At 41.0% G+C, this 15574-nt stretch overlaps 1 protein-coding gene across 1 annotated transcript in view; it reads left to right on the forward strand.

Annotated features, from left to right (window-relative positions):
* The window catches only part of CDH11 (cadherin 11), a 148233-nt gene that overhangs the window by 119512 nt on the left and 13147 nt on the right, over nucleotides 1-15574 (forward strand). Inside the window, exons 8-11 of the mRNA XM_059151437.1 lie at nucleotides 2810-3063; nucleotides 9666-9802; nucleotides 10307-10440; nucleotides 10676-10793. Of these exons, the coding sequence (XP_059007420.1) occupies nucleotides 2810-3063; nucleotides 9666-9802; nucleotides 10307-10440; nucleotides 10676-10793 (643 nt within the window). The remainder of the gene's footprint in view (nucleotides 1-2809; nucleotides 3064-9665; nucleotides 9803-10306; nucleotides 10441-10675; nucleotides 10794-15574) is intronic.

Genomic DNA, 15574 nt, shown 5'->3' on the forward strand with positions numbered 1-15574 from the left:
AATGTGTTCATTGCAACGCCCTTGATCAAGCAGGTTGCTATTTATGGAACAGAGATCCTGGTGTGGTTTCTGAGCTGTTTCCTTACTATCAAATAAACTCCTTGTAAAGCAGTATGAGAGCAGCATTAGAAGACATTTTAAATATCCCCTATTTTAATAAAACTATTTTTATGTCTGAGTATTTTTTTTTTTGTATTCTTTACCCACATGTATATACATACTGGCATATAACATTTGACGCAGTTGCAATCATAGAGTGATCGGATTTGTTAACTTAATGTCACATCATAAACATTTTACATGCTGTTATATAATACACATAATCATTTTTAATGACTACATAACATCCCATCCTATTGATAGACCATTATTTCCTTAATAAAATCTCACAGTTGGATGTGGTATTTTGTGTGTATGTTTCCCCTGATTAGATATAACACTTTATTATATCTGACAGACACCATGCATTCTTGAATATTGTTTGTGTTGCTTTTCTGTTGAATTGATCCCTCAAGGAGAATTCTCAGAGGTAGGATTAGTAAACTAGGGGTTACTAAGATTTTTATGGTTTATGTAGTGTGTTGCCTCATTCAGCTTTATTTCAACTACTCATAACATGGATATAAATGTTCAGAGGGGAAATTACCTTAAATCGTTTTTTGGAAAGAGTCAAGGTATACATCGTAGGTCAATGCGGAAAGGTGGTTCATCCAACAGCCCAGTCCCTCATTCACTCAAAACAATCAGTGTAGATGCTCACTTGGTACAGCCAATCCTGGGGAACGGGGAAGCAAAGATCAACCAGACTCAGCAGAGTCCTTTGGGATGCTCCCTCCCTTACCCTGCCACCTCACCACCTTCCTAGTAGGGGTGAGAATAAGGGACTGCAAAAGGGCAGCTCAGGGAAATTGACTCCACAAGGCAGTGAGGATTGGGCTGACCACTCGAAGACTTAGTCAAATCCCACCAAACTAGGAAAGGGCATTGCAAACAAACGTTTGCAAGGATCTGAGGAGTTTTGCTTGGAATCTGAAAAGTATCATTTGGACTGCAGCGTGACTGCCGTAGCCTCAACATCAACCGTGCTGTCCATTGGAAACTGTCCATGGCTCTGGGCTCTGGCCCCTAGCCATACGCCTAAATCCAGTTCAAAAAGTTCTGCTCTGAGAGCATCACCGGGCTACCTGAGATTAGAAAGTCTCTCCTTACCTGCTCACAGAACTGTCATATACCAGTTGTTTATGTTGCCTAATAATTGGAGATGTTCGAGATATTGCAGCAGTCTCGTACCCGCAGCCCATAAATAACATTCCTTTCTGCTGCTCAGTAACCCAGAGAAGGAGAAAGGAGTTGCTGAGTCCCAAAAGGGTGGATTGGCCGTGTCCGATTTTCCTTCAAGAAGAAGAGTGTTCCCTGAGTCTGGGGTGTTGGGGCGGGAAGATGACAGAAAAACCGTGAATATGTTTCTCCTTCCTGAAATTGGAATCATCCTTAGTTTTGAGCTTTGTAGAATTAGGTCAGGACTAAACCCCATGATTAGAAGCCCATTCACAGGAAGTGTGTGCCAGGCAGTTGACAACAGCATGGCAGGCAGATGCTAACCTTAAAAGACCCAACTCTTTCCAAACATTTGGTAGTTCAGCATCCTCCTAAGTGCTAATTAGAAAGTTCTGTTTCCTAGGCATCCAAGCTTGTTTCCCTGCCAGAGTTGTACTTTTCACCTTTGGCTGATTGACTCACTATGCCTCCTCTCATCCAGAAACACAGAGTGTTTACCATCAATTTCTCAATAACGACAGTCATTCAAATATGACTTCTCAATTTTTCTTGAATCTGTGTGAAATCTATACTGTTGATTTTTTTTTTCTTGAAGTGGGTTTCTTTTAAACGTATATGCATTCTTTTAACAGGAAAGCATTATTCTCACTGTCTTAGATCACTTGCCATAAATGGAAGGTAACCTAGAAATGAATGCAATCAAACAAAATGATGTCATTACATTCTATCTAGACAGTTGTATCACAGTCTCTCAAAAGGGGATTAGGAAGCATAACATATATGTTAAAAAGTAGCACTATACTGAGGTATACTGATGTATCCTTGAGCTGTTTGGAACGGACAAATTAGAAAAGGAATACTAGTGTTGATACGTGATTTAATAAGTAAGTTAATGTCATTCAACAAATCCATCCACCAAAGTTACCCATAAACTACCTGAAGTCCTCTTAAGGGCCCCTGTTAGTCAGGGTCCCAGACTTTGAAAAATGCTACATGGTTGGAAAATTAAAAATTAGTCTCTCAGTACGATTAAGCCAGCTGTGTGTGTGTGTGTGTGTGTGTGTGTGTGTCTGTGTCTGTGTGTCTGTGTTAAGAGAACAGTCACCTAACAAGACATACTTGTGCGGAAATTCAGTGGGTTATTTTTATTACCAAGATTCCTAGCACTTTACAGAATGGACTACATCATTTACTTTTGTAGTGTTTTAATTCCTCTCCTTAGATGATTTTAGTGAGTGATTTGGACAGCCTTCGTGTTGTTGTTATAGAACGAAGTTCATTTTCGATGATGTGGTCTTTCTGTGTCTGTTGTGCTCCTGGAATTACCCATAGAGCGCAGTCCAGTTTTCAGCAATTGATTTGTCTGATTTTCTGACCAAATGGCTCAGGTAATTGGATATTGAATAGACACTGATTTTCTCCCTTTGAGGAGCTATTCACTCTGCCCTGTAAAACAATCCGATCTCTCTCCTCTGTGATTTTTCTTTTTCAAGGAACCGGTTGTCAGTCTTCTCTTCTTCTTTCTTGCCAGCCTGTAGATTTTGAAACCAAAAGAGCGTACAGCTTGAAGGTAGAGGCAGCCAATGTGCACATCGACCCAAAGTTCATCAGCAACGGGCCTTTCAAGGACACGGTGACGGTGAAGATTGCAGTGGAAGATGCTGACGAGCCCCCCATGTTCTTGGCCCCAAGTTACATCCATGAAGTCCAAGAAAATGCAGCCGCTGGCACAGTGGTTGGGAGAGTGCATGCCAAAGACCCCGATGCTGCCAACAGCCCGATAAGGTACGGATATTTATTTAAAAGCCTGGATGAAGAATTTTCGAGGCAAGAGGTTTTAGGAAAGCCCTGAGGGAAACACATCCTTCAGTTTCAAAAAGGGTCCAAGATGATCTGGTTCAAGGCAGTGTAAACAAGATTAAGATGTAGAAGACGGGACTTTGACTCCGTCTCTGCCACTGACTTTTGGTTGGGCTTGTTCAAACTACCTCATTTCTCTCTCAGCAGGTTTGCCAATGTGTACTAGGTGAGGCGGCTCTCAGTGGGGCCTATCTCAGGGAGCTGTGTTGTAGTAGGAATAAGGATTATGAAGTAATTATTGTAATTATAATTTATTGAACATTCTTCTATGCTCCAGTTACTCTATTATGTGTGTTAGAAGTGGGATCTAATGTATCCTGTCAACTTTATTTCATAGGAATTATTGTTGCTATATTGTTTTTTTCTTCTTTTTTTTTCATTGCACAAGTCTTTATTGAGCACCTGCTATGTGCCCAGCCCTGCGGGAGGTGCATGGGGGTACAAAACTAGAGGCAGAAATAGCAGGGACCTTGCCAGGTGATGTGGGGCCCGAGGTGTTGGGGCATGGGACGCTGCTGCCAGGCCTGGGACGCTGCTGCCAGGCCTGGGATGGGTGCACACAAAGGCTGTGGGTGTCCGGCTGGAGCAGGGAGCGTGCGAGCGCCACGAGGCCGCGGCCCAGCCCTCACCCTACACGAAGGCGAGCTCCGGGAGCCCTGCTATATTGTTGCTATATTGTTGCTATGGGGGATATGGGGTCTCCATGGTGCAAAGTGACTTGGCCAGTGACACAGCCCGTGAATAGGGAGCTAGGAGAGCAAGCTCTGTCTATCTAAAGGCTACTGAGAACTTTGAAGGGATAACAACAGGCCACACAAATTTAGGCTGCATTTATCATTAAGAATCTATCTTTGTAACTTAAAAAAGCTACTTAGAAAAGTGATTCAGAACCCTGCCTTCCCCCGCCCCTCCCCCCCCGCCGCCCTGCCCCCAGCCCAGTGTGTGTTAATGACTGAGGAGGCTGATGAGGAAGAGGACAGAGACGAGAAGGTAGGAAGATAGCCAGAGAAGGCGGGTCACACATCAGAGACGCCGAGGGGACAGGAGTGCACAGCTGCCTGGAACCTGTCCCTGGCTTGGATTCCGGCAGGTTTTTATGTGTGAATAGCCCTTTCACTGTTTTCTTTTTCTTTCTTTCTTTCTCACTTTTTTTTTTTTTTTAATTTTAAGATTTAGTTATTTATGAGAGAGAGAGAGAGAGAGAGAGAGAGAGCGCCAGAGAGACGGGAGGAAGGGCCAACAGAGATGGACAAGCAGACTCTGCACTGAGTGGGGAGCCCGATGCAGGGCTTGAGCCCGAGACTGTGACCTGAGCCAAAATCAAGAGTCAGATGCTTAACCAACTGAGCCACCCAGGCGCCCCACCCTCATTCTTATCTCCCTGGACTTCTTCTTCTGCCTCCTCCTGGTCTGCCTGCCTCCAGTTTCTCACCCACCTGTCTGTTGTCCTACGGCCAGACAGCATTTTCACGCACACGCCCGAACATCATAGCTTTGGACTTCAGTTATCAGTGATCAAAGTGTTCCCCCTGGCAGCTCCCTCCAGAATTACCCCAACCCCTCTTATTTAGTGTCAGGCTCTTCTTGGAGCCTCTCCACCCGGATTCCTGCTGTGCCCTGCTCATCTCTGCCCTTTTTGGTCTACTTTGGCATCAGACTCTGAGTGGCAGCTAAACTGGACCACTTCCTATTCTTTGAAGCACAACCTACTCTCTCCTGATTCCTGACTTTCGCATGTTCTTCCTCCCCCAGGGAGCTCTGCTCCCCTTTCCTTCAGACCTGCCACATGGTACCCATGTCTCCCGTCTCCACTTGGGTGTCACCCTTCCAGGGCACCCTACTGATGGCTCAGATGCAGGTTCCACCTCACAGAGCTCAGCACATAAAATCATAGTGACTCTTTAGGTCATGCATTGTCCTTAGCACACTCAAAGAGCATCAGGGACTGTCTGGTTCCAGGGTTGATAAGCTAGAGCCCACAGGAAAAATCCAGCTGCCATCTGCATTTTGAGGAATCTCTATTCAGTTTTTCATAATGGCTCTATCTTGAAGAGGTATCTGCACTCCCATGTTCATTGCTGCATTATTGCCAATAGCCAAGACATGGAAACAGCTTCAGTATCCATCAATGGATGAATGGATAAAGAAAATGTGATGTATATGGGTGTGTGTACATGTATATATAAATTATAAATATATATGTGCTTAATATAAATTTATATATACACATATATGTATCTGCATACATATTTAAGTGTATATATATGTGTGTGTATACATGTATAGATGGATTATAAATTAGGCTTAAAAAGACAAGGGGATCCTATCATTTGTGATAATTTAGATGAATTTGGCAGATATTCTGCTAAAAAAAAAAAAATAAGTCAGACCCTGAAAGACATACACAGCATGATACTACTTATATGTGGAATCTAAAAAAAAATGTGAAACTTTGAGAAACAGAGAACAGAATGGTGCTTTCCAGGGTGGCTGCCCCTAAGGGGTGTGGAGATGGATAGATACGGATCATGGGGTACAAATTCCAGTTATAAAATGAGTAAGTTCCAGACATCTAATATATAGCCTGTTAATCATATTTAAAAATGTATGCTTGCAGTTTGCAAACAGAGTCCATCTTAAGTGTTCTCAACACACACACAGAAAATGGTAACATGAGAAGTGATAAATATATTAATTAGCTTGCCCATGGTAATCATTACACAAAGTATACTTCTATCAAAACACAATATAGTATACATTATATATAGACCTTTTATTATTTGTCAAACATACCTCAGTAAAGCTGGAGGAAAAAAAGTAAACAAATCTGTCATTAAAAAAAAAAAAAATTGTTGTGAACAATGGAGTTTTTCTGTTGACACTGAAGAAACTGAAGAAAATGCAGAATGGCCTGGAGGAGGACCGGAAGGGAAATGTTGTTAATTGCCTTTAAATTCTTGAATGTTCTCTTTTGGGAGAAAGGAAGAGAATTGCCCTTAATGGGTATCTTCTCAGCCCAAGACAATGGGTCGCATTAAGTTATTGAAATCAATCCTCAGACATCCTTTGATACTATGACTGCTTTGGATGCACTAGATGGAAATACTGAGTCTCAAAGGGGTGAAATGCATCTGTCAAAGTCGCACAGCCCGTTGAGTATTGAAGACTGGACTTCAGTCCAGATCCGCCTTCAGTCCAGTTTGAGCCTCTTACTCTAGCCCAACAGTCACCAATGAAAAATCTCCCAAGAAGGTTTGAGTACAGTGTTCTCGCTCTGCAGGAGGAAACATTGTATAATGACTGAGGGTCGGTGTAACAACACCTTTAAACTACTCAAAACTGTCCAGGCTATAGATTTTAAATTAGTTAACTTAGAATATCTAGGTACATTAGCAATGCTTTGGGAGAGTGATGACGTAAAAACACTTGAAACGACTGCTCATTTCCTCTGTGCCTCATGCCTCCGGAATCCACATCTGCGATTGGTTATTTGGGTCATGTTTTCAGTGGTAGCTGTTCTGTGCATGTAGGCAATTTCCGTGTCTATAATTATCCAAAGATGCTCAGTACCGCCCTTGAGCCCCCCTTTAACCACTCAGTCCTTGTTCCCCAAACAAATTATAGAACATTCAAATCTTTTATGAGGTTTGCCTCCTGTCCTGCTGTCCCCTCTACCTAAATTTCCCGTTTATCTTTACTGGGACAAGAACCTGTGTCCTTGGACATGTGGTTAGGACACGGTAGTGTCAACCAGACTCTTAGCTACATAGAAATTTTGCAGATCTTTCTTCTCAGACTCCAAAGCATGAGATACACTTTTGCTCACTGTTGGCTTTTGGAGATATCCTCTCTTCTTAGCTACCTTGGCAGTAATCTGTTCATGCCTGAGACAGCAGCACCCTGGGGTTGTCACCAGTCTTTGATCCTTGACCAGGCAGTGGGGGCTCCCTGAGATGCATCCTTTTGACTTGGACCTTTCTCTCTGTCTGTCCCCTCCAGTACAGCATCCCTACCCATGCATGACTGAATTGAATTAACACTCCAGATTCGCCGCCTCAGGGCTGATCTTTCTACATATTTCTACTCTGTACCTAGTCTGCTGTCTGCTGTGAATTTTCACACGCTTGCTTTTCTCCTTCACTGGCTCACTCATTTTTTAAAAAATTATTTTTGAGCTCATATTTATTGTGACACCCTTAAAAATATTAAAAAAAAAAAAAAAAGTAAACCTGACTCCACATTGATTCTGTGAAACCTGAGGTAGAGCTGACTTGTTAGTCTCTTAGCGTGGAAGCATATCCCTAGTGGAATTCTGCCCTCTCCTTGCTAAGCTGCCTTTGTGTTTGTGTTTCTCAATGTCGTCTTCTCTGACACTCAGGTAGGGAACTCTCTAGGATTCTCCCAGCCTCCTGCCGGTGCTCTGTTCATCACACAGTCGTCTGTCCCCGCTCTCACTCCTACACCACCAGCTCCTGGACCTCACCTCACTGAGAGCCTCACCACGTCTCTGCCCGTCCTCTACTCTCTCTCTTGCCCACCCCTTATGAATCATCCCCATGGCAGATTCCATTTATTTGTTCCTCTGATCAAAAGCCTTCTGTGAGTTTTCACTGGCTGTAGGTAGGATGAAGGTCATACTCTGTAGATTGACATTTGAGAACTTCCGTGATCTGTCCACAGCAAGGGACAGCAGCACCAAGAAAAAGAAGAGCAGCCATGATTCGTTGTGCTATCTACAGTCTGCGAGGTGCTAGGTTATGTATCTTATCCTGTATCATCATTTCATGTAATTCTCTAATTCTTACAGATAAGCTTAAACTCTAGGTCCTGTTAATGTTCCTGTTAAAGAGATAAGTCAGTTGAGGTTCAAAGAACTTAAGTGGCTTTTCCACTTAGATCATCACCCAGCTTAGATGTACTGGAGCATGAACTTTTATCTAGGACTTTACAAAACCAAAACTCATGCCCTTTGCTTCCAGGAAACAGCACTTTGCATTGTTAATTATCCTTCTCTCTGTGAGTGTGTCTTGTCATGCCAACTAGATAGTAAACTCCCTGGTAGCAGGCGGAAAAGAAATTCTGTTATTTTTGCCTCCTTTTCACAGAGGGGTATCTGCTGAAAGCTATGTTACTGAGCCTCTCTGACATTTATGAGGGGTAAATGGTTTATCTTCAGTTTCCTGACTGGGGCGGGAGATTCCTCATTCCATTCCCGGAGGGAGCTTCAGTGTCTAATGACATCATAGATGAGCTCCTGTCTTTGATACTGTGAAGTGCAGCTCCATGTGGGAGACTTCTGTGGAAACACCATGATCTAGAATCGGAAGATCCTGATTCTAGCACTGGCTCCCCCAGAAACTATAGATAATTGGCCATTTACAAATCCCATCATTTGTAAATTGAAGGGATTAAAATGTCTGACGTCCATGGTCTTTGCCACCTATAATATATCTTGGCTTTTATGACCCTTGATGAAGGCCTTCAGACATATGTATTCTGTAAACTTTAGGAAAGCACAGCCAAGCCCTCCAAGAGCAGGAAAACACCCAGTAAACTTAGGAAGCCCAGTATAACTCCCAGAGTTAACTTAACCACCTTTGCTCTTCATTTTGGAGACAGTTATGGCAGAGTGAAAAGGAAAGGGACTTTGGAATTCAACAGACTTATTAAAGCCAGGACTCCAGTTCTTAAAATTCCAGGTGTCCTGGGCAAGATATGTTAACTTACCACACCTCGATGTAGACCATTCTTCTTGTTCCATTCCCTCCTCCCTTTGCCATAAATATAATCCAGTAATATTCTGGAAAATATTTTGTCTTTTATTAGAAAAATGCAAATTTTCTAGAGGACAGGAGTAGCTAAAACTTAGCAGCTATGCTATTAGGCACAGCCCATTACGAAAGTGTGGGGAGAACATTCTACAAATGATTGACCAAGCCCGCTTTTCATGTTCACCATGGAACTCAGAATGATGTTCCCTGGGAACCCCTAAAACCAAATAAATTAAATAAATTCATTCATCAAAACAGAGTTAGCATTTTTCTTTAAATAAAGAGAAAACTGATTTTTTAGGATCATAAATGATCCTTGATGATAAATTTAGATAAACTTAAAACTGTTTAATATTTAATATTGTAAAAATCTAATAAAGGTCTGATACATTTGTGACTTTCACCGTAGTTTGGGAGCAAGGCAGTCCCACTTCCCAAATGCAGTTTCATAAATATTCAGATGGTGGGTGATTGTAGTAAATATGAAGAAATATGCAACATGTCATTACGCTTCTCAATCAAATATATGCTAAACAGCTCTTTCATTCATTGTACTGAATAAAGAATTCCAATGTGGCAAAATGATTTCTATAAAAGATTCATGTATGAAGTTAAAAAAGTAAATTTGATTAAAAAGGAAACCTAGCTCAAGCATTTCATTGAAAAAGTTGTTTTAAATATAGCATGGAGAAAATATTCAAATATTAAGCTGCTCAGAATGTCTCTGTCTAATTGCCTCATTTACATTCTGCTTAGGTATTCCATCGATCGTCATACTGACCTCGACAGGTTTTTCACTATCAATCCAGAGGACGGTTTTATTAAAACCACAAAACCTTTGGACAGAGAGGAAACCGCCTGGCTCAACATATCCGTTTTTGCAGCAGAAATCCGTAAGTATTCTCCAACGGGTTTTGATTCTACTTTACCAAATTTTATTCCATCAGACTCTCTATATATTCTGGAAAATGACAGACAGCTGAGATCGAATATATTTTTCAGTCTTAAGCATATTTTTTCAAACTTTAAAATGTATTCTTGGTTATCTATCAAAGACGGCATATAAACACGTTGAGATATTTTCTTTTCTTCTTCTTCTTCTTCTTCTTCTTCTTCTTCTCCTCCACCACTACTTCTTCTTCTTCTTCTTTTTTGGTAGAACTGGGTATAGTCTTGGCATGTGAGTTAATAGCCCTCAGTAGCCTGGAGCTCATAGCCATCACCAAAGGATTCCCCACTTTATGCTGTCACTCAGGATTGTTGAAACCCAGAGCAGTAGAACACTTAGACAAGATTTGCAGATGCTTATTTACCTAGAGACCAGCCGTTCTCAAGCTGGCTCACACACTGGAATGTCATGGAAGGCTTGTATTTACGTCTGAATTCTCTTCTTTCAGACAACAGGCATCAGGAAGCCAAAGTCCCCGTGGCCATTAGGGTCCTTGACGTAAATGATAATGCTCCCAAGTTTGCCGCCCCTTATGAAGGCTTCATCTGTGAGAGCGATCAGACCAAGCCACTTTCTAATCAGGTAATAATGCTTTCTTTCCCCTCCCTTGGCTATAAACGAGGTACTTGGAAATGGGTTATTCTTGAGAGCTTCTCCTGGAGATGCCTCCCACTGCCCCAGAGGGCTTCAGAGCCCTACTTCAGCTCTGTAGCTATGTTCTCTTGTTAAACCCAGGTTTCTCGCCAGCCAGGAATTTTTGAATAAATGATGTGGCAATGTCAGCATGATTTATTTATGGGCCACCTTTCTCTTTCAGCCAATTGTTACAATTAGTGCAGATGACAAGGATGACACAGCCAACGGACCAAGATTTATCTTCAGTCTACCCCCTGAAATCATTCACAATCCAAATTTCACTGTCAGAGACAACAGAGGTTCGTACCAAGGTTCCTATGCATTTGGAGAAGTAGAAACAGAGAATGAATGGCTTTTATATTACAGAGCACAAGTGTTCCCCCTAATCTTAATAATGCCTCTCTGTTGAAGAACAAACAAGAAGTAATAATGCCACCTTTATTTTTGAGACGTGTGGGCTCATTTGGTGCATATGAATAAGTGAGTAATTTTATTTTACTCTTTCTATTGGCTTTTGATATTCATGAAGCAGTGGGAAAACCAACTGGGGAAGCTTACAGGGTCAATATGCAAACAACTTCATTTATCTTTTTTTTAAGAGGTTGATAAACCATTGGGGGAAGCATGGCTCTATGAATATTGATATCAAGTAAAGCATTAAAAGAGATTAGTTCAGCTTTGTAAGGCGATGTAATCTTTGAGCTGGCCGTCCTTTCCAAGCATGGTTTTAATGCAGTGTGGTTGGGTACAGAGCTTGAAACCTAAAGGTGGTTGCAGAATTAGATCACCTGAAGGTCATGAACAGAGCATCATTTGGCAACTGTAAACATGGCAAAGTTTAATATCATTCCTGCTTCTCATTTCATCGGCGAGGTTCTAGACTCACAAATTATTTGAAGTAGTTGTTCTTGTGGTATAGGACCAAACTGATTGAGTCCCTTGACAAAGTTGGTAGTGAGCCAGGATAAAAAAATAGGTTTCTCGACTTGGAGCCAGACTATTTTGGTCTGCAGCTGTTCCTCTAAGCCAGTGACAATGCAGGTCTATGGAAATGGGAAGACAGATGTCATCATTTGACATAGGAGTAAAAGGTGGTCCTCCTGAGTAGGCTTTCATTAGCCACACACTCGCTGTGCACTAGGTTATGGATTGATTGCTTTCCCAGTGACTGAGAGTGGGCTTAGAGGAGCTTAAGTTAACCTCCTAAGTATCATCACTTTTCCCATCACTGTTATCACTATCATAAATCCCAGCAGCTGTGCTCCAGACACCATACCCAGACACTTCCGACACTCTCTCATCGCATTCTCTCAACACACCGTAGGTTAGGGTTTATTATCCTTCCCACGAGAAGATGAGGAAAAGGAAACCCAGAACCATCAAGTAACGTGCACAGTCAATCAGCCACCCACTTGTTAGACCTAGAGGTTACAGCCCAAACCATTGGCTCTCCTGAGTGGATTATTAAAGTAAAGGATTTCTCCATGCTGCTTGGAGTTGAGGAGGAGGATCTAACATATGTTATTATTACTTCTGGACCTCATTTGAGCATTTACTTATGGCTTTTTAAAATCAAGCACATATCAAGGGCCACCTGGGTGGCTCAGTCAGTTAAGCATCTACGTTCAGCTCTGGTCGTGATCCCAGGGTCCTGCGATGGAGCCCTGCATCAGGCTCCCTGCTCAGTGGGGAGTCTGCTTCTCCCTCTTTCTCTCTGTCTCCCTCTTCCGTTCCACTGCTTGTGCTCTCCCTTTCCCAAATAAAGAAAATCTTAAAATAAATAAATAAATAAATAAATGAAGCACACAGCCAACAAGACTGTGGGATAAACTGTCCTAGGTGCCATGACAGACTTTTCTCTCCTGATGCCTTGCTCTTTGCTGCGGTCCTGCTCTTGAGAGCCTGGGTGGGAAGGTAATTATACAAGAGATCTGTGTTTTCACGGAACCCTATAAAACAACTGTCCTTCACTTTGTAAATGATTCCTACCATTTTGAAATAGAAAAGTAAAAAGTAAAGTGCTTGGAGTGCTTTAATTTTCTATTTTGTCTAGGGCTTTTCTTTTACTTGTTGGCTTTGGTTGATGGGCACCTCTGAGTGCCTTAAGCACCTTTAAGAGATAATTCTACCCAGCACTGAGATAGATGAATAGTTCTCAACTGCAAGCTCACGTTCCTCTCAGGCTACAAGTGTATGATATAGGAATTTCCTTTCATAAAGCTACGTTTCTCCAAAACAGGGAGACCCTGACATGTAGTGGCTATGTAATAAGCGTTTCTGGAGCTGAACTGAAGAAGGTAGCATACATGATGTTTTCATAATATTTTCTACGATATGCGTACACTTCAATGTGTGGGAATCCCTGCCTCCATTCTCCGAGTTTTCTTAGTCCCCAAACTCTTTTGGGATCCCATGCTAGGTTGATAGATTACTACACTGACACAAGCCTAGGCTTTGTCAGTTTGATGATGAAGAAGACACTTCTTATACAGTAGCTCAGCATACATTTAGTTTTATCAACAACGAGGTGATGGACTCATTTGTCTGGAAAACACTGCTGTTCTCACGTGCGTCTTAGGCCACCCCCTCGGATATTTGGCTCGGATATTTGCCGTCAGCAGGTCAGAAACACCGAACGCAGCAGGTGTTTCTGGGTTTCTCTCACTGTGCCAGCTTGGCCTCCATCACATGCCGTGTCTTCTTTGTTTTCATGTGTGCCATAATATTTAGCTGCTGCTAACCCTCTGAGAACATTATACGAAGACATATTGTTCTCTAGGGAGTTATAAGTATGTTACTTTGTCACACTTCGGGAATGCCATTGGTATTTTCAAAGAGATTCTATTACCATGGATGAGCCAGTCCAGTACCCACTCCGTCTCCCCTGCCTTTCCTTGTAAGAGTCTAATCCTGTGCAGTGCCACCACTTTTGCAGGGAATTGCTACTTTTTAAGAAAAATGACTTTATTAACTATGGCAAACAGTTAATGAAAACTCCCATGTTTAGAGCTATTACAAAACCTTAAAGCAAATACAGTCCTATAATTATCATTTAATAGAGTCTCTTTCTGCTAGCTCCTAGAAGTAATTACATATTGAAGTAATCCAAAAGGAGTAATCACATTCCACATCCTATTAATAGCCTACTGAGTTACCAAATTTCTCGGCTGAGACTGTTTTCCATAGAAAACATGAGATAATGGTTTATATCATGCTGAGTAAAAGCATCAGGTTTCTTTCTCCTTGAGTGTTTACTTCCATTATGCCATGTAAATAATCAGGATTGTGTTTGCCTAAACTCGGCATAAGCATTACAGATCTTTAGAAATATGAGGAGGGAAGCCATCTTAATACACCCGAGCTTTCTATTTCATTTTCCTTTACTCTATTCTGGAGCCCAGTTTAGCAGATGACTCAGGAGGCAGCCGGTGAGTAGAACACTAGATGACTCTTCAACATTTAAGTCCATCTTGGGCTGTTAATATCAAGAATGGTGCTGTTTGGGCACTATTTGGGCACCAGAGCCCCAGTTTTGAGGTGCATTTACTTTGAAAATAGCCTTATGGCATCACTCAAAACACAAGAAATGTACAATGGTTAAGAAAAGGGCAAAGAAAAAAAATACTAAGAATAACTCTTCCCATCTATCTGGCTCTTCATTAGTTTATAAAAGCTTTGTCATGACCATTGTTTTACTTCATTCCTCAAATAGCCTCACAAGGCTCAGCGTGAGTATTTTTATCCCCATTTTCTGGATAAAGAAGGAGTATGAGACATTAGGACCTTCAGAGACTTGCCCAAGGTCACACTGCCCATCAGTGAAATAACGAACAAACTTGGGTTCTTGGAGGGTGCCATCGGCTGTATACACTATACAATGAATATAAAGTTCATGTCTTTTCTAATTAATGCTTAAAAAAAAAAAAAAAACTTTGTTTACCCTGTAGTCAAATAATAACTATCTTCAGAAGAGGAAAAACCTGAAATTCAATGTACCAATCTAAGGTTCTAAGAGAAAGTGAACAGGGGACATATTGTACTTCGGGTTGAATTTTAATCACAGCCATAATAATTGTAGTAACATATATTTGCAAAGAATTTTATGATTTTTCTTCTACTACATACTTAATGCATATTCTTTGTGGAAAAGTTAGAAAATACAAAGAAGCAGCAATGTTAATACCAATTATAAAATAACTTCATAATATGCTATTCAGAAATATTCACTGCTAGTTTTTATTTCTGTCCAGGTTTTTTCTTGACATATATGATCTCTAAAAAAGGCCATCATAAAATTCATGTCCACTTCTTTCCCACCTAATACATGATACACATTTACAAGCATCAATATGCTTATGTCAACATCTTCTAAATATCTCCCTAACTTCCACTGTAAAGGTGTCTGATCTCAACTGAGCATTGTGAAAGTATATTGTCTTCACACACCTTTGCCAAATATCTAATTAGTATTTTAGGATAAATTTCTAGAGTGGAATTATTGGATCAAAAGCCCTTGATACTTAATTGACAAACTGCCCATCAGAAATACGTATACTACCAGAAACATTTATAATACCATGAGTAAAATAGGTGGGGGTCTCATTTCCTCAAGTTCAAGCCAACTGTAGATATTACAACTCTTTTTGACAACTTGCTAAGTTGAAATATAGTCACATTTTAAAATGTCAATGTCTTTCATTATTAATCAACCTGGGATTTAAAAAAAAAATAAGTATGGATCATTTATTTTCTATTCTTTTTCTTTTGTAAATTGGCTATTCATGTTCTTTGCCCATTTTTTGAATTTTGAATTATTGTCCAAATTTTGAATTTTGAATTTTTGAATTGTATATTCACCAATTTGTAATTGATTTCTAAAGTCTCTTCATCTTCTAATGTTATTAAGCTTGGACCTGTCATACCTACCACATAGACTGTCTCAGTATTTCCATGCCCTTCCAGTTCTGGTTGGCTGTGTTTCATAATTATAGATGATGCACTTTTGGTACTAGGTTTTCTCTGTTTAATACTATCTTTAGCAAGGCTTTCCTCATCCAAAATAGATGTCAGTATTCACCTA

The sequence above is a fragment of the Mustela lutreola genome, chromosome 16, assembly GCF_030435805.1.
Source record: "Mustela lutreola isolate mMusLut2 chromosome 16, mMusLut2.pri, whole genome shotgun sequence".
Lineage (NCBI taxonomy): Eukaryota > Metazoa > Chordata > Mammalia > Carnivora > Mustelidae > Mustela > Mustela lutreola.